The following is a 20,580-nucleotide window of genomic DNA, read 5'->3' on the forward strand; positions in this document are numbered from 1 at the left end:
CTAAGAGAATCTTATATATGTACATCAAAAACCAAAAAGAAATAGCAAAAACGGAAAACTGGGTAATACTGGAAATCAGTTTTGATTCTAGTTATTCACACTCACCATTGTTTCCACCACAAGACTCCCCACTCCACCCATTAAAAACCCTAGGTTGTTTCCCATTCCAGGCCATAGTGCTCGGTCACAGCCTCGCAGTTAAACACTGTGGTGTTGGATTTCCAATATTGAAGCTTTATATTAAAAAGCATTTTAAAAGGACCACGGGTAAGGCATTACAGGGCCCAAGGGTATTCCAATGCCCTCAAAAGGAAAACCACCTCCTGGTAGGGAAGTCACTTTCATCACCCCAAGACCACTGTACCTCCAGTGGGAAAATGTGAGCTCATGTGGTTAATTATGGCTATTGCTGGCCACAAAACCTCAGATGTCACATTCTGTTGCCAATCACTTTAGCTAAAAAAACCAAAAGGTTTAAGGTTTCCAGCATTCCAAGATCTAAAAGACTTTTTACCTGCCAAAGCCAAAACCTGGCTCTCTGGGGTGTGCTTTTCCAGTAAGCATTAATGACGCCCCTAACACCTAATGCAGAGCAGAGGCTTGTATTCCTTATGCTGCTCTGGGGGTTAGAAAGGTCACAGATGATAGGTTTGTTGGTGAAAAGAAGTTAGAGGGGGAGTGGGAGGGTTCAGGGAGGAACAGGAATAAACTGTAGACTCAGGTAAGTGAAAAAGCCCTTATTAAAACAATGCTTTAAGGGGCTTACAAACAAAACAAAATTCTGCAGTTTCCTCATAATAAATATTTCTGGTTTTCCGGGCCTCTCACTGTTGTGGCCTCTCCCACTGCGGAGCACAGGCTTCGGACGCGCAGGCTCAGTGGCCACGGCTCACAGGCCCAGCCGCTCCGCGGCATGTGGGATCTTCCCGGACCGGGGCACGAACCCGTGTCCCCTGCATCGGCAGGCGGACTCTCAACCACTGCGCCACCAGGGAAGCCCTGGTTTGTTTTTTAAATGTAGGTATCTACTCGGGGCTGCAGTAATTCTTTTTATAATTAAATCTTTTATGTAATTGTTATGATAATAGATTCCACAAACCCACAATGGCCATGACAACATTATAAATTCATTCAAATGTCCCTTTGACTTATATGTTGGACAAACTATTAACATTCAAATGCATCCAAGTACAATAAGTGATCTAAAAGCTCTTACCATCCTGCCTTCCCAATCACTAAGGCAGCTGATTTGGTAAGGAACCATGCACCCACTGATCCAGACAGGACAAAATATTTAAGACTCTACTCATTGCCACAGCATCTATGGAATCATTCCATGTTCTCAATGAGACACTGTTTGACATATGGACTCTCCTTTCCAAGAAACCATGCCTGTATGAAGGGATACAGACACAGAAGGAAATCTAGGTCTCATTACCACGAAAGGCTCTCATGTTATGGATTACTTAAAAACACACACAGTTTTCTTTTTTTTTTAATTTTTGGATGAGAAATGTCTCAGTCAATGGAACTCAAATGAATACCCTTCACTGGACAACTTTCCCCCGTTGTGTCCCAGTCTCTCTGGAATACTCTAACTGAAACTTACCCAGTTAGAAGAGGAGAAGAGCACAGTAAGTGTTGGGTCACTATGGAGGAGTTTCCCAAACAGTATCAAGCCATACAATGTAAAGTCTATCCCAGCAAAGTCTCATGAATATAACAGAATAACCGGTTTAGAGTTCTGTCACTAGAGTCTTACTAAGAATGCAGCTGCTACAGAACACTAAAGGTTGTCAGAAGTCTGGAAGAGGTTATTATTCAAAACAAGGAAGAAAACTGCATCATGACAGGAATAATATGGACCTTAAAATCAGGCCGACCAGGGATGATTTTAGCTCTGCCACTGGCTAGTATGAGTCTTCGGAAAAAATAACTAATCTCTCTGAGCTGCAATTTTCTTGTCTTTAAAAAACAAAAAGTTGAGTATAACTCTTTCCCTCACAGAAGGAATTAATTCTCACAGTGGTGAGAATTAAATAAACAAGACAGCATCATGTATCACGTTCCATGTTACCATATTTCTACTCACCGAACCTAAAATGTCCCATCCTTCTTTCAAAAGGGGAATACTATTTCATCTTTTAAAATACCTCAGGTATCATCTTCTCTATAAAGATTTTCCTGATTCCCTCCTGACAGACCTGATTATTCCCACTCTCTGAGTCCCATGTACCTGGTATAAACTTCTAAGTGCCTCGTTAACCTCAAGTGGACTGAAGTTTCATGGAGGTAGGATTAATGCCTTGGTCACCTTTGTATACTCTCAGCACCTGACACCGTAAATGACACACACAAGGCACTCAGTAAATTTAGTACATGGAAGTGCCTTACAGAATGCCAACGTAAGATTTTAAAGTCCAATACTACCATATGTGCTGCTTAAAATTTCTGATTCCTAGGAGTCATGGGAAGTAAACAGGGCCTTAGAGTAGAATTAAATATTTATTTCATTTTATCTCCCATTTCATTTTTTTAGCAGTAAAAACTGCACTTGAAAGCTAAACTAACTTTTTTAAGGGAAGAAGGAATGTATTCAGCTTGTTGGGCATACTAAGTATAGATAGCAAACAAAAGCTAGGAAAAACTAGGAAATAAATCACCTCCAGAAAACAAAAATAGAGTCAAGAAACATCCCAGAATGAATTAAGGTGATACTCCAATACAGATAGCCCTGCTTCTCTTGTTGCCGCCTCTCAGATCATTCTGTATTTAGCAGCCAGAGTGACTTTTAAAAAACATAAATCAACTCATATCATCCCCCTTCTTGAAGCCCTTCAGGGGTTTCCCACTCCACTGAGAATAAAATAGAAACTCCTTCCAGAGGCCTCAAGGCCCTGGCTGACTCTCTTACCTCTTCTGATGGAACTCTTCCCTTTTCTCACTATGCTCCAGCTACACAGGGCTGCTCTGGTCTTTTCTGCCCTTCCTTCCTTCCTCTCTCTTGCAACTAATTCCAATTACCTTTATTGAGTGCCTTCTATATGAAAAGCCCTTTCAAATGCAATCTCAGTCAATCATCACAATGAACTTAAGATGTAAATATTACCTCATTTTACAGGTGAAGAAATTAAGCTCTGAGAGATTACATGATCTGCCCAAAATACAGGTATCTTCTCCCATGCCCCTCACCCTGAATTTTTTCAGATATTATCAAGCCCATTCCTCCATATCCTCCATCATGACGGCTCCCTCTTCTAAGAATGCTCCTCCCCCAGCTGTAGTGTAGTTGGTTCCTTTCAGCCTTCAGATTTTGGGTTAAATGTTTCTCCTCAGACAGGTCTTCTCTGACTGCTTTATCTACAGTAGGTTCCCCTATTCTCTAAGATAGTGTATTCCTTTATTAAATTATTCCTTTATATAAATCCACTTTTTAAATACTTATTTTCTTGTTTATTGCCTGTCTCCCTCAATAGGTTGTATGCTCCATGAAAGAAGAGAATATATTTGCTTTTTCCATCATTATATCCTCAAAACACAGCACAGTGTCTGGCATTCAGGTGCTCAACTGATATTTTTTTCAATAAATGAATATTCTGTATCCCTGCAACCCGACACAGGGCTCAAGGTGCTTAATAGGTTTATTAAATAAATGAAGGAATGAAAGAATGGGGGAAAAGATGTGTCATGAGCTTCAAGACACCATAACATACAAGTAACAGCTAAAATTAACACCAAAGCACATCTGTATAACTTACAGAGATTAGAGGGAACACTGTACAATGGAAACCAGGCAAATCCCAGCAAGATCATTGCTTAGCTTTTGTGGTCTCATGCAAGTCACTAAATAGCTCATTTACACATTGTAAAATGAGATTATACCACCTTCCTTATAAGGCAAAATGTCTTGCTCTTAAATAAAATCTTAACAATCATGTAAAACAGGTAGTACATGAACTAATGTGCTCATACTATCAATTAGAAAATCAACTCAAAGCTTAGATGACTTGTTCCAAAATAGATGGTTTCTAGAAGGGGAATCAGGACTCAAATATAGGTCTTCCCATTCCTGTTTTAATCACTCTTCCTTTTTTTTTTTAATTTATTTTTTATTGAAGTATAGTTGAATTACAATGTTGTATCAATTACTGCTATATAGCAAAGTGACTCAGTTATACATATATTTACATTCTTTTTCATATTCTTTTCCATTATGGTTTATCACAGGATACTGAATATAGTTCCCTGTGCTATACAGTAGAAACTTGTTGTTTGTCCATTCTATATATACCAGTTTGCATCTGCTAATCCCAAAATCCCACTCCTCTCCCCCTTGGCAACTACCAGTCTATTCTCTGTGTCCCTGATTTTGTATCTGTTTCATAGCTAGGTTCATTTGTATCACTCTTCTTACGTCCCAACTAATTGTAAGTCTTGTTGTAAAGGACAAAGGAGGTAATATATTAAAACAGTCTTAAATGTTAAAGGACCACAAATAACAACATTTTCTTTATAGGGAAATGGGAGAAAGTCCCAATCAGAACTAGTAATGCTTTCTTCTTGAATAACTTATTCCCAAATAGATTAATGTGCTAGCTTTGGGAATAATCTACACAACTACTTAACAGTCCTCAAAGCACTGTTTATATTAGGAGAAAAGAACCCACTTTGCTAACAATAAAAGTAATCTTTCTAACCAATATGCCAAATAAAATAAGTTCTTTTCTCTGGCATACTGGTAAAGGGATTAGGAAAAATATTTTAAAATATAGCAATTACTATGAATCATATCTATAACATCTTTAATGTAAATTTATTTTAGTTAAAAGAGGACAGAAATGACAGTACAACAAGTTTAACCTACAGGGGTGGGAATGTCACAAAATTAAATTTTCAAATACGTTTTACATCAGCAGAAATATGGTTTTCTAAATAGAGCAAATTAATGTTTATTGCTTTGCTCCCAACACAAATTTTTCATGAAAAATCAAACCAAAAGGACAGGGATATTATTAGTATTCTTGAGAATCCTACTGTCTGATTTTCTTAAAGCTCATTCAAAAAGTATTTTCTTTTAACTTTCAAATAGAAAGTTCAACAATTTTTTTGTTTTTTCATGATTAGACCAAATATCCTCTTAAGTCTTCCATCAGGGAATCTGACTCTATATACTTACAATTGGGAAGGGACAGAAGGTCCAGAAACCCTCTGGATAAAGTGCCAGGCAACCAACATTTCAAGATCTCTCTCTTTTTCCCTGCAACATACCCGTATATTATACCAAATCTTTAGAAGTATAAGAAATACGATACCTTGGAAGTCCTCAGAATTAGGCAACTTGACACCACATACAAAGTAATCCTTATGCTCATTCTGTAAATACAACCAAAGAATGAAATTAATTTTGTTTATGTAGAAAGCAAAGAAGTTCTAAATCGAAAAAATTTACGTCAGTATTAATTCAAAGACAATACTGTCATAGACTCAAATTATTAACCAAATTGTTGAAGCTGAATGATGAGTACATGATGATTTATTATACTATTCTGTACATTGATATACACTTCAAATTCTCTATACTATAAACATTTAAAACATCATATCTAAGCAAAAAACCGTGTCAAATTTTAATCATAAAACTATCGTTTGACCAATTCATAGCTATAAATGAAAATTTTTAAGTAGAATTAACAAGATTCTGTGAGCAACCTAAAATCCTATTAGGTTTCCTCTCAGAAAATTAGTCTTTTAAGTCTCTTTTCATTAAAAAGAAAACAAAACCACCAAATTTAGCAGATTTAGTTCTCTAAAAAAAATCCTAACCAGTTACATTTGTATTTACTCTAAGAAACCAGATTCAGAAACTTAATATCCTGACAGTTACCTCAGGAATATCTTAGGTAATACTAATAAATATAAATTAATTCGCCGTTATATTTTTAAAGCAATGCACGTGTATCTGCATCTATGTGTCAGATATGGTGAAAGTTGATAATCTGGTTGAGTGAAAAGGTCCTAAAGAAACCAGAAATAACTTGGCATTCTTTCAGATGAAGATGAGTGCACCCCACCACCAAACTGATAGAAAAAAAATCAAATGGTGGAACCTAATGCCAACTAATTCCAAATCTACTTTTTAAATAAATATTAGCTTCTGAATGAATCATGACAGAGCATATGATTAAGACTAGAGCAATGAGTTTTTGCTTTGAGAGAAAATTTCAAACAGAAATCATCTTAAAAAAAATTTTTTTTCCCCCAGAAAATTTGAAACTTACCAAATCAATAGGGTAAATGTAGGAAAGCTCAGATAGTAATTGCCTGCAACGAATTGTCAACTGGGCATTAGTCTTCAGAAAGAGTTCTCTAATGAGGAAAAAAAAAGCACATTTGTTAAAAAAAAAACATGTTTGCATGCTTTCTAACAGTTATTTCCACCTAACTGATGCAGAGAAAGATTAATGGTCTGTACTGGGCCACAGAAGTAGAAGCAAGAATAATAGCTAACATGAGTCATGACCTATCACTAAATACTATCAATCAAGCTAACTACACTGAGGCCTATTTTATGTGTCCAACACCATGCTAAGAGATGTGAAACGTACAAAATCACTGGCTGGGCACCTACTACTACATGCCAGGAGCTTCACAAATGGCTTTAATTACTACAACAACTTACTCGGTTGATATTACTATACCCATTTTACAAACAAGAAAACAAGATTTAGAGAGGCTCAGTAAGCTGACCAAGGTCTCATTTAACCTGAGGCCAATTTGTTTTTAGGAAATATCCATATGGTATTTCCTCAAAAAAGTATTCTATTTTCATTTACAACTACAGATATTATAACTACCTCAAAAAATAACCTGCTGCCATATTACAAAAATAACAGAATAAAAAAAGGACAAAGCAAAAAGCTGTGGCATGAGATGATGTAGCTCTTCTCTTGAACTATTTAAGAAACATGACCAACAGCTAAAATACCCGTAGAGCATATTACCTGCTCAGCTGTGTCAACAATTAAAAAGGAGGTAATTTAGGAGAAACAGTAGGTCAAAGTGGAACCTAAAGTAGTACAATGCAAAGAGCCCTGAAGACTTACAGGGATTTAGTCCTGCTTTCCTAGTGAAATGGACAGAGTAACCTCCAGAGCTCTGCTTTCCTATCTGCAAACTGAGAGGATTAGATGATCTCCAAGGTTCTTTTCAGGTTTCTCAATTGCTAAGGTTTCTTAAAGAAAAATGCAGGATGGGATGACTTTCTAGGAAAAGTGAGTGAAGATGAGGAAAAGATCAGAGGTGGTAACAAGTTAAGCATGTGCTGGAAAAAATAACGGGAAAAACTATTAGCATTTGTTAAATGAATGTCACAGAGCGACTGCAATTAGCTACAGCGGTATGGGGCCATTTTATTGAAGGTTATTTGACAGTGAGGCAAAACAATCACCATTGGTTCTTAAGAAGAGAAAAAATGATGGTAAAATAGTATTTTAGGAGGGCTTCCCTGGTGGCGCAGTGGTTGAGAGTCCGCCTGCCGATGCAGGGGACACGGGTTCGTGCCCCGGTCTGGGAAGATCCCACATGCCGCGGAGCGGCTAGGCCCGTACGCCATGGCCACTGAGCCTGCGCGTCCGGAGCCTGTGCTCCGCAACGGGAGAGGCCACAACAGTGAGAGGCCCGCGCACCGCAAAACAAAACAAAAAAAATAGTATTTTAGGAGAAGTCTGCTAGCAACATGGAGGATGAACTGAAAACTGGAGAGACTGATGTTAGAGAGAGAACCTGGGAGCTGTTGAGGTCAGCCAAGAGAGCTAACAGAAGTCTGAAGGAGTTACTGAAGAAAAACTGTAAGCTGCACTAAACGTAGAAGACAGGAAGAGGAGGAGATTCAAACATTAAGTCACAGTGCTGAGGCCCTGAAATCTAGAACAGTGTCCATGCTTCCGATTCTGACTACATACTAGGAGGTCTCATAACCGACTCTAGCACAGTAGGTGTTGAACAAGTGAAAGTGGTGTTGAACATATTAACTGGTACTAACACCGGCAGCTTTAAAAAATACTCCTTTTCCAAATCCTCTCCTCAAAGTAAACTCGACACTCATAACAACCATTCTCAGTGTTCCATTTACCTTTTCGCAGTACACTCCTTCCTCAACTCATTTAGGGATTCCTTCTGGAGTTGAAGCTTGAGGTGCTCAGCCGAAAATGCACTTCCTAGAGAGAGACGAAAGGAGACAATTCCAGATGGAACACTGCAGACAGGACTGCCCAGTCACAACCGAACAGGCAGAGCCCAGTCCCCTGACTGTGAGAGGGAAATAAAAAGAGTTAAAAGGTAAAATGGGTTGGGGTTGGAGGACTTCTGGGGGGATTAAGGAGAATAAACTTCCTATTGCTTCCTTTTTTTGTTGTTGTTGTTGCTTCCATTTTTATACAGCTTCTAGCAGGAGTCAAAAAGTAAGAGTCTAGGATTCTCTGCCTACAGATTTCTGGGTCACTGACGAAGAAACCCGGATGCAATTTTCAAAATTCAGACAACTTCATTTTTTAAAAAACTGGCTATGGACTCTGGGTGCTAAGGATGATTCACTAAAGGTTCATCAATTGTAACAAATGTACCACTTTGGTGGGGGAAGCTTTGCACAGGTGGGCGGTTGGGAGTATATGGGGAATCTGTACCTTCTGTTCAATTTTGCTATGAACCTAAAACTGCTCTAAAAAGTAAAGCTTAATTTTTTCTAAAAAGGTGGTTAATTTCTTTTTAACTGCAAATGCTATATAACATTACTGAAAGTATAAAAAGTAGAGCAGGAAAAATTACCCGCATATTGACTACCACAATATAGTTCATCAATATTAAGTTTTTTATGAAGTTTCATCTTATTCATATACATAAGTAGTTTTAGTTACAATCACAGTGTGCAGGAAATGTGTATTCTGGTTTTTCCAAATTATGTCTCAAGCATTTTTACATGTTGACAGATAGTCTGAGTTACAATGTTTAATGGCTTGTAAAATTTAACTCCATAGATGTGAATTAAAAGAATATTCCACATTTTAACTGATACCCCAATACCTCAATTCCACTACAAGATTGCTTTAGCATTGCAATGATTAATATTTGTGTATAAGCCTGGTCTTTTGTATTTATATCAACTTTGGAACTTCCATTTTCATTCATGTGATCATAAAATCCTTTTACATCTTCCTACTCTAAGAAAATGAGCCTGTCTCAGGAAATTCCAAAGGTCCTGAAACACAGAAAAACAGTCTTAGATCCTGACATACTAAGTTCTAGATCTTAAAAAGAAGCTTAGGGACTTCACTGGTGGCGGGGTGGTTAAGAATCCGCCTGCCAATGCAGGGGACACGGGTTCGATCCCTGGTCCGGGAAGACCCCACATGCTGCGGAGCAATTAAGCCCGTGTGCCACAACTACTGAGTCTGTGCTCTAGAACCCGTGAGCCACAACTACTGAAGCCCCCGTGCCTATAGCCTGTGCTCTGCAACAAGAGAAACCACCGCAATAAGCCCGCTCACTGCAACTAGAGAAAGCCGGCATGCAGCAATGAAGACCCAACGCAGCCAAAAAAAAAAGGGAAAAAAAAAAAAAGAAGCTTAGTTTCATGAACTATGATCTAACAGGAAAAGGTGCCCTAAACTCTTCTGCACATCTAGGGAGGAACAAGAAGTAGTTTAATTGATCAAAATACAGTTTGGACCTTAGAACTAAATTCACCAACCTAAGTAATTTTATCAACATATGTCTAAGCACCCTGCTCTTCTCTCTCTACTGTATTTAAATGACCAGTAAGTTGTTAACTCTGCTCCCCAAACAGAACTTAATCAAGGAATACCACTTATCTTCTTTAGCCCCAATATAATTCCTCACCAGATTTCCATATTGATAATAGATAGCATTGAGATAATCCCTGAATGATTTCAGAAGACACTTGGATTGACAACCTCTACCCCTCACCCAATGCACTTTTACCAGAAAGCACATGAATTCTTCCACCACTATACAAATTTGCAATGTTATTCTTCATCCCAGATAAAAGGCTGTCTCAATTCTAGTGAAATCACAAATGGGCCAAGACAGATCTGGGTTTCAAAATGCAAATGTATGCACCCTCTTTAGCTTTGAATGTCTTTAGAACATATCACACGACCAAAAAGAAAACAAAAACAAAAACTCCTGCAAAACAAAGAAGGAAAACAAAATTTTAAAATACACAGCCAGCTAACAGATGGGGTAAAAAGTTAACAATAGGTAAATCTGGGTGAAGACTGTAAGTGTTCTCTGTACTCTTATTCTTGCAATTTTTCTAAAAGTCCAAAATGATTTCCAAATAAAAAGTAAAAGAGTAGATCCAAACCCAGAAAAAGGTCTCCTGAAAGGCTATGGTTTTCCCGCAGGCTTTAACAGAACTAAGGCTTTAGAACACAGACAGGCAACATCTCTCCAAAACATATCAGGTTTGTTTTTCTGTTAAAAGGTAATACGCCTCATTGGTCACCGGGTGGTCTCTGGAACAAAACTGAGTGAGTCTGGTTTAATTAGGCTCAGGTAGAGAAGAACTAAGTATTTCAAGATACCTCAGAAAACTCAACCTAAGTTCCAAAAGTCACTTCATAGGAAGTAATAACACTGAGGCAATGATGTGCTCAAGCTCTTTACATGTTGTTCAAGTTATATATTACCAGCCTGAATACTACATGATTGGTGTTGTGTCCTCCTAAGGATATTACATATAGAAGCAATGATATCCATCTTTAAGACCATGGATATATCCTGCTTCTCATCTAACTTTCTCCCCAGATTTAGCATTGATTGGTGTCTTCTGCTTGAATCAATTTTTACTACTATGGTTGCAAAATAATATTCCCACTCCAGTACTTCCTCCATACTTATCAGTCAGCATTCAGCATTCTTCTCTAAGCAACAGCCCTTCCTTCTCCATTAGCTATCTATTATCAGTATGGAATCATGAATTCTCTTTTATTTTTCAAAGATTTATAATTCATTACTGGATTTAATTATTTTGGTGCTCAAGTGGTCCCAGATTTGACCAGCCTTCAGCCTTGTTCCAGTGCCCTTCTGACATACTACGATCATGTTATTCAAAATGTTACCTTATTTACTTTAATTGCTGCAGGATCTGTAGTGATATCCCCTCTCTCATTCCTGATACTGGTAATTCACGCTTTCTCTCTTTTTACTCAGTCAGTCTGGCTAGGGGATTATCAATTTTATTGATCTTTTCAAAGGACACCTTTTAGTTTCATTGACATTCTCTACTCTCTTTTTGTTTTCAATTTGACTGATCTCTGCCCTCGATTATATCCTTCCTTCTGCCTGATTTGGGTTTCATTTGCTCTTCTTTTCTAGTTAAGGTATAAGCTTAGGTTACTGAATGAAGGCCTTTCTTCTTTTCTAGTATAAGCATCAAATGATATAAATTTCCTCTAAGCATGCATCCCTTAAAATGTTGATATATTTTCATTTTCATTCACATCAAAATATTTTCTAATTTTCCTTGTTATTTTTTCTTTGACCCATGGTATGTATGTATGTGTGTGTGTGTGTGTGTGTGTGTGTGTGTGTGTGTGTGTGTTTGTTGTACAATTTCAAAATATTAAGAGTTTTCCAGATATCTTTCAGTCAGTGATTTCTAGCTATTTCTGTTTTGGTGAGAGACAATACTTTGCATTATTTTGATTATTTTGCATTTATTTGTTTTATGACACCAAATATGGCCTAACTAAATATTCCATATGTACTTTAAAAAACTGTATATTCTGCTGGTGTTCTGCTGCTCATTAGGTCAAGTTAGTTGATAATGTTGTTAATGTCTTCTCTCCTTACTGATTTTCTCTCTACTCATTCTATAAACTACTGAGAAATTAGTGTTACGGTTACCAACTATAATTGTGCATTTAGCCATTTCTCCTTTCAGTTCCATCAGTTTTTGATATATATATATATATATACACACATACACACACATATATATAAGCTTAGTTGTTATATTCATACATATTTAGAATTGTTACTTCTTTTCATGAATTTGCCTCTTCACCATAATGTAATATCCCTCTTTATTGCAGGTAATATTCATTGTTCTGAAGTCTACCTTGCCTGATATTGCTAGAGCCACTTTGGCCTTCTTTTGGTTGGTATTTGCATAGTGCATTTTTTCCATTCTTTTACCTTTAATCTATCTATATCTTTAAATTAGAAGTGTGTTTCTTGTAGATAGGCTTTAGTTGGGTCTTTTTTTTTAATCTTTATAAAATCTGAACAATCTCTTTTTTAACTGAGGTATTTAGAACATTTACACTTAATATAATCATTGATACATTTAGATTAAGAACTACCATTTTGGGCTTCCCTGGTGGCGCAGTGGTTGAGAGTCCGCCTGCCGATGCAGGGGACACGGGATCATGCCCTGGTCTGGGAGAATCCCACATGCCGCGGAGCAGCTGGGCCTGTGGGCCATGGCCGCTGAGCTTGCACGTCCAGAGCCTGTGCTCCGCAGTGGGAGAGGCCACAACAGTGAGAGGCCCGTGTACCGCAACAAAACTACTAGTTTGTTAGCTGTTTTCTCAATGTTCCATTTATTCTTTGTTTCTTTATCCCTCTTTCTCTATGCTTTTGGATTTTTTTTATGACTTCCTCTTTCTTCACTATCAGCTCGTTCTTACCTCCCTCTAAAATTTTTAGTGGTTGCCCCAGAATTTACAATATATAACTTAAATTAATAACAGTTTACCTTCAAATAAAATTATACCACCTCATGTAAAGTATAAAATCCTGACAACAGTACACTCCCAACTCTTCCCTTCCCCACTCGTAAAATACTTCATAAATTTTACTTTATGCATGTTATAAACTCTAAAACATTATTTCTGCATTAGAAAATCAATAGTCTTTAGAGCAATTAAAAATAAGAAAAAAATTTCTTTATAATATCTTCCTTTCAACCATTTCTGGAGCTCTCAATTTTTGTGTGTAGAGCTAAGTTTCTGTATGGTATCATGTTTCTCCTGCTGAAGAATTTCCTTTATTATTTCTTAAAGTATAAGACAGCTGATAATGAAATAACTTAGTTTTATGTGAAAGGGTCTCTTTGCACTTCAGTTTGGGTAATTTCTGTTGACCTATCTTCAAGTTCAATGATTCTTTCCTCAGTTGTGTTGAATCTACCAATGAGTCTGTCAAAGGCATTCTTCAGCTCATTACTGTGTTTTTGGTTTACAGTCTATCCATTAGACTGTTTCTTACAGTTTCCACCACCTCTCAGCTGAAATTTACCATCTGTTCTTGTATGTTATCCACCTTTCCACAAAATTCTGAAGCATATTAACCATAGTTATTTTAAATACTCTCTCTGACAGTCCCAACATCTAAGTCATCTCTGAAGTCTTTTTCTGTTAATTTCTTCTCCTGTCAACCTTCTGTTGTTGGTGGTCGTGTTGGTAATGGTAGTGATGGTTTTTTGTTTTGTTTTGGTTTTGCTTTTTTTTTTTGGTCTCAAAAATTTTAATTTAATACTGAACATCATTTGCAGGGCAACAGAGAAAGAAAAAGGCATGCTTATTCTTCTGTTAATTTGGAGGAATGAGTCAATACAATCAAACCGAGCTGGATTTGGGTTCCGTTGCTGCCATGATTACCTTCAGTGCATCACATTCTTCAAATTGCCTCTAATTTTTCCCTTTTGGGGGTGGTGGTGGCATTGGTGGTAATGGTGAAGATGGTCTGACAGAGGCGTTTTCTCAATGACACCATACTATTCCCAGATTTAGGTATTCCCTGTGAACCAGCACCTAAGTAAGGGTGTCTCACCATGCTCTTGCCTCTCCGCCTACAGTGACTTGTTATTCTATGCTTTCTAGCCTGGCTGGGGAGGAAGGGAGGGAAGTTCCTCTGTTGTCCTGGTTAAACCAGGCCATACTCTGTGTCCCTGGGTAGGGCTTTCTCAGTGATACTTTCCCTCCCCTAGGGATTGGCTGCCTTGAAATCTTAGTACTTGGATAGATTCAAGAAAAGTTATAATTTTGTACATTATCCAGCTTTCTCTTGTTGTTAGTGTGGAAGTGATGCTCCTTCCACCTTTCTACATCCCAGAGGCTGGAAGTCAAATCTGAGGATATTAATTTAAGTTTTTTTAAAGCTCTTCTCTGTGCTTTGTATTTTCTGTTTCTTTTAGGTCAGCTATTCTGTTTGTTCAACCTGGTCTAATTCACAGTGTTTTCCTCAAATATCTGATGACCCTTGGTTTTCCCTTTAAATCCATGAATAAGTGATTAGATTGGTTAGTATAGGTAATAATGCAGGTTTCCTTTGAAGCTATAAAGATTTATTTACATAAAAGGCTTCACCCCTGAATGGCAGCTCAGCGTAAGTGGGCAGTTCTTGCTGACAATTAGCGTTCCTTCAAGGTATATATGCTGGGAGAAGGCAGTACGTTTACTTTAAATCACTATCAAATAAGGAGAAGTTTACTTTGGGATTATGTTACTTTAGGGTATTTCACTCTTAAGTAGAGCTGCCTTTCATGTCTTCCCTCTGGGTTGGTTGTAAAATTCCACAGTCAGGCTTTGCTCTACATTTCTATGCCAAAATCTCATACCACGGAACCTAACCAGGTCAGGAATCCATTATGTTTAGAAAGCAGTTGGAGCAAATGTTATAGGAAGTTACCCCAAATTTACAAAGGAAAGAAAATGGGCCAGTAGGCCCAGTTACCCTAATTATTGCTCCATCATTCCTGATTTCCATACCTGGGAACTGCAAGTTGAGGTATCTGAGAGCTCTACCAGGAACTCCCACTGCAGCCTCTTCCACTGTATTCCAGGTTGCAGTTTTCCTCTGCTCTAGTTCATTCATCAATACAATTCTATCTACTTTGTGTCTTTGAGAACTATGTCAAAAATCTTTGCTATTCCAATGGCACCCTCTTTTATTTTCACCATCACCAAGGACTTACTTTTTATGCATGTATCTTTATCATCATATCAATGAGTCACTGAGAGGGAGAGAAAGCAAATACATGGCTTGGTTTACCATACTTCGAAACTGCTTTCTGAAACCCTTGGCCCTATCCATGATACACCATGGCCCCTCTGTTCAGCAAGAACTCAAGTCAGACACTTTAATTTTAATAACCAAATGTCAATGCTGTCTCCTATAAATTGAATAGCTGAAGAATATGAATCTTGTTTCAATCAACTAAACAAAACACAGACTCTTTAGGCTCCCTCTCACCGAGAGTTTGGTCTCAGACTGGCCAGTGGCCAGCTCCTGTCAAAATTACAGTTAAAACCAATAAATTGTCATTCTTCTGAGCTTTCTACATCAAGGCAGATGACCAAAAAGCAATATACTTCGACTATTTTAGTTTTTCTCCCCACAGAAATGCCTTTTCTGTACTATGATTTATGATGTTCCCGTTCTCAAGGGTTAATAGATATTTCTTGCTGTAACTTTTGCAAAAATTTGCAATTGACTGTATTTCATTATGATATCTAATATCTAGCACATAAGAAACTGCATGCTAAATTCCTCTTGGAATTTGGTGCCAAGAGAAGATTTTTTTCTCCCTAAAGAACTGATATACTTCCTTGTAACAGGCAAAGGGAAGCACCGATACCTTTCATAACTCTACACAATTGGCTTGACAGCTAAGAAGGTCAGAGTTAATTTAATGCTTAAAAACAATAGGCAGATCCTATGGGAGGAAGTGTACTATACTGGAAAGCCCATGGACTTAGGAATCAGAAAGATCTGGGTTAAATTTTACTTTCACAACTGTAAACAAGTGTTAACTTCTCTGAACTTCATTTTCCTCATCTGTAAAATGGGGATAATTTCACTTTTACTGAATATTTGCATTTTCTCAACCTGCTCCCATGAAGCTCCAAGTAGAGAGAGAAAAGTACACAACCAGCCTGATTGATTTTACCTTAAAAATAACAACCACAAAGCACAAATAGGCACCACATCCAATAATCCTATCACAATTTCCTCCTTAGTCTGCTTTCTCATTCTTGGAGATGACTACTCCATACATTCCACCCAATCCTTAAACCTCCTCTAAGTCCAATATATTAATTACCTTACCTCGTAAACCTTGAAATAATAGGAGGATTTCTTCATAATCCTACCTACCACCTAATATGAAACTCGGCAGCCTCCATGCCATTTTCTTAGCCTTCTCCTCCTGTTCAATGGATAAGGCAAATATCTTCGCTTACACTTTGAACTCCTTCTTCTCCAACCTCATGTCATGCTGCTACTCTCTTCCTAACAAATTATGTTCCAGCTACAGTGGCGGCCTTTCTATCCTACAATACAGGCACTTCCTATGTCCAAGCCTTTTCACGTGCCGTTCCCATTGTTGTTACCCCAGCAATTCTTATCTTGCAAGACTGAGCTCCTCAAGCCATCCTTTTCTGAGCAATCTTTGTAAAAATGGTCTCCCATAGTTAACTTCTATCACCATAGCTTGTTTCTAGTCCTTCTCACAATCTGACATTTACTTTATTTGTTGGTTTCTTGTTTACTATCTTACCCATTAGGTAATTATCCAAAATTGGAAGTCTTGATTCTTCCCCTTTCTCCCTTTCCCCCAACATCTGCTTCTCCTCCAATATTTGTTCTGATGAATGGTTATCTGGCCAGTTGTCCAAACCAGAAATTGGAAATTATCTAAATCTTTCTCTCTCCTTCTCTCCTCCAATCCACTAAACCATTAACAGTAGAGTCCATCATTAAATATCTCTTGAACCCACACACTCCCTCCTCCCTTTACATTTCCAAACTGTTTAGATTTTAATTATGTACTGCTTAGATTACTGTAATAACTTCTGTCATGACAATTCTCTACGCTTAACTCTTCAAAGAGAATTTTCTAAAACATACGTCTAATCTCCTATATTATAGTCATCAACACAGTTGTATCTATTTTTTGTCTTTGAGAAATCTGCTTATTTCCATAGATCTCCAAACTTTATGACATAACTTCCTTTATGATTAGGTTGTTATTTACCTGTCTAGCCTCTCCTGGGGACCTTTACTCAAAGGTTAGCTGAGGCTTTACTGGAATTACCTGAAATTCTCTACTCTACTTCCATGCCTCTGTATAGCTGTTCCCTCTACCTGGAAAGTCTCACCTTCCCTCCATAGCTATCTACTACATATTCTCCTAGACTAAGCTCAAATGTCACCTCCTTTACATGGTGTTCTGATTTTCAGATGCTCATCTTCTGTGTTCCTATGGTACTCTCCATGTATTTCTGTCATATAACCATCACATCTGTCATTCTGTTTCTAACATCTTACACAATGCCTGGTTCCTTCTGTCTGCTCCATAAATGATGAACAAATGAACTGACAAAGGCACACGTGTACATACACACATCAATGCCCTTCCCACATCCTTTACATGCCTTACGATCTCCTTTTACTTCTGTGATAAAACATCTAATTGTACATGTATTTTTTGTAAATGCTACTTCCAATGCTTTGGGGTAATAAGTAGAGAAAAAATGATGACAAACCAAAATAAAATTCTGTCCGGTGGCTTATTTCTACACATCTATACTTTCCATGGCAAGTATAGGGGGAGAGGGGGAGATTAAAATATGACAGTTTGACTTTCTTACAATCCAATTAAGATATTACTGAAATAAATCGTTACAAATATATGGAAAATGAATCATTCTGAAAAGAAAATCTGAGGTTTACTTAGAAACCACCTTTGCCTGCCCCACCACCAAGTTGTCTGTCTGTCTTTTACTGCCTTTCACAAGCTGCATACAGGCCAACAACTGAAAGTAAAGAAACTTTAATAAATCCCAGAGGAACATTATCCTCAGGTCCCCAAAATTTTGAAAGGCAGATGTTAATTTTGAAGGAAATTTGTTTAGGAATTCCTGTCAGATGGCTCCAGGAAAATCAGAGCATGTATACAGACGAATAAAATTTAAATTTGCCGTCATTTGTAATAAATATATCTTGAATTGTAAGGTCTGTGAGAACTAATTTTTCAACTTGTGACCTTAGAACCTATGAGGAGAAAATTGTTACACAATGCTTAATAATGTCTTTGTAAGTTCAAATAGAAATCTATAACCTTTTGATAGAAGCGAAAGCACCAATTTAAATATATTGTGTGATCCTTCTTTAATCTGAGATGCAGGCCAAATAAGCATAATAATTTACTGACCAAGCAGAAGCTAATTAAATAGAACAAACCATATATATATATATATATATATATATATATATTTCACCTTAATTACTCAAATTTATTGCAAAATGACTATATAATTGATGGAAACTTCATATAAATCATTTCTTATTGTGGCAATAAAGGATCAAAACTTCTTATTCACTGAAATTACCAACAGGAATTTCTCTCCCCAGATCTGAGCAATGAAATCTGACACTTCTGACCTCTTCTACACACAAAGTCACTTACAGAATGAGTTTTTGCTCTTGCTTACCAAAACAGATCAAAGACTCTGTAAAATAGGAGTTGAGTATGGCTGATTAGAGAATTCCAATAGGTCATTCCCACCTAATGGAGGCTTTCCAGTTAACAAATGGCATCTATAGATACATGTGGGTCAGAGAATCTTCTTTTTTTTTCTTTTCTTCTTTTCATTGCTGGGAAATTTATCATTAGCATAAAACTTCAAAAAATAAAGAGATTCACCAAAAAGGGTGAAGAGATCCCTATCCTTTCTGTCAATCCTATCTCCTAAGATAACTAGAATCTCAGAGCTATAAGAAATCTTGACTATATAACTCAAAATTTTGTTTGGTTTGTCTGTGAAAAGGAAATTAGCCCCAAAAGTTGGATGATTTGCCTAAGGACAAACTGAGAGACCGACAGATCTTTAATCCAGATCTCTTAGTTAAGATACAACCAAATCAAAGAAATCTTTGGAGAAAATTCACTTTACTCATCCTGTAATAAAAAAATGAATATAGCAGAACAAAGTTCTCCATATAAGTCCATAGGTGAAATGGAAAACTAGCAAACCATCAGTTTATCTGTTAGACATATAGCAGAGAAAGCAACAACGATATTATGTTTAGTTAGAAACAAGACAGGCTTTGGAATGAAATAAATCAAAATCGGAATCTGGATCTGTTACTTATCTATGCAACCTTGAGAAATGTCTCTAAGCCCCAGTTTTCCTCATTTGGAAAAAGGGAGTAATAATTATTATCTCTTAGTACTATTTTAAGAATTAAATGATAATACCATAAGTGAAAAAAGATCTGGCATGCTACAGGATTTCAATAAAAATTACCTGCTTCCTAGGATTTATGTAGGATTCAGATTTTGCAAAGTTTTAGATAGTATGGAATAGTGAGAAAAGCACAGAATTTGGAGACAAGAGGTCTAGATCTACATTCCAACTTTGTTCCTGTCTGTTTGTACCTCGCTAAGTCACTTACCTTCTCAGCATCTCATATATAAAATGAAGATAACAATATTTGCCATACTTAGCTTCAGGGATACTTTAAGGATCAAATATGATCATCTTTGTGCAAGCACTTTCTAACTATAAAGTACTACATAGATGTTATCATTAATATCAAGAAACTAATTGGATTAAAAAGTAGTTCCTTCCTACAAAGATTAGGGAACTCTGCTTTTATAAAGTTAACATCACTCCCCAGGCACCACTGAAGAGTTCTTAAATTTTATCAACATGTTTAAGTGTGTTTCAGTTCTACTAAACACATTTCCTTAAGACCAATGTTTCATACCATTTTCTAAACCAAATTTCAAGCAAATTAATTTAGAGTGCTGCTTCTCATTTCAAAGATTTGGGGGTTGAGTTAGAGCAAAAGACCCTGTAAACCAATATATAATTAGTTAATGTGAAGGTTATTCGGCTTGAGACACTAATGAGGGGAAATCTGTTTTTTTAATTAAACATCATAACTAATTTATCTGCCGGAAATGAGAATATATACACTAATAAACATTAATGCTGAAAAGATCAGCCCGTGACCCAGCTGGAAGTTGCTGTAGACCACAAGTTGAGAACCACTGCCTTCCAGGAACGGGAAGGGGAAACTTACAGGTATGGAGTAACAGGCCCCTCAGAGTTCTGTGGCCACCCAGCAAGTCAGAGACATGGATAGAAATTATCTTTTTGCCTCTTTGCGATATATCATTCAGCCGCAATGAATTCTCATAAACAAAAGTATAAAATATATAATAGGTACTAGTTTCTTCCAAATGTTTACGCAAATTAATCCCTATGGCACTGCTATGAGCTGCTATCCTTACTACACAGATGTATAAAAAGATTCAGAAGTTAATTAGCTCCTTTATGGTCACTCAGAAAAATCAGTAGCAAAGACAAAATGTCACATATTACTGACTCTGTATCCTAACTGAGCTTTGGGGCTGAGAACCAAGTATGCAGATAAGCACCGAGTGTCAAAGAGAAGTCGTGATATGTAAGAAGCCACCAGTAACGTTTTTATTAGCCAATCACTTCACTATTGGCTAGCAAACACACTAAATCAAAGCTGCACACG

At 37.2% G+C, this 20,580-nt stretch overlaps 1 protein-coding gene across 2 annotated transcripts in view; it reads right to left on the bottom strand.

The window, feature by feature from the left end:
- The window catches only part of UVRAG (UV radiation resistance associated), a 317,590-nt gene that overhangs the window by 130,405 nt on the left and 166,605 nt on the right, over nucleotides 1-20,580 (bottom strand). For both annotated transcript variants that reach the window (XM_029209194.1, XM_029209195.1), the window contains 3 exons: nucleotides 8,132-8,216; nucleotides 6,279-6,366; nucleotides 5,313-5,373 (listed from right to left, as the gene is read on the bottom strand). In XM_029209194.1, the coding sequence (XP_029065027.1) occupies nucleotides 5,313-5,373; nucleotides 6,279-6,366; nucleotides 8,132-8,216 (234 nt within the window). The remainder of the gene's footprint in view (nucleotides 1-5,312; nucleotides 5,374-6,278; nucleotides 6,367-8,131; nucleotides 8,217-20,580) is intronic.

This window comes from Monodon monoceros, unplaced genomic scaffold (genome assembly GCF_005190385.1).
Source record: "Monodon monoceros isolate NGI ecotype Baffin Bay Population unplaced genomic scaffold, NGI_Narwhal_1 Super_Scaffold_7, whole genome shotgun sequence".
In the NCBI taxonomy this organism is placed as follows: domain Eukaryota; kingdom Metazoa; phylum Chordata; class Mammalia; order Artiodactyla; family Monodontidae; genus Monodon; species Monodon monoceros.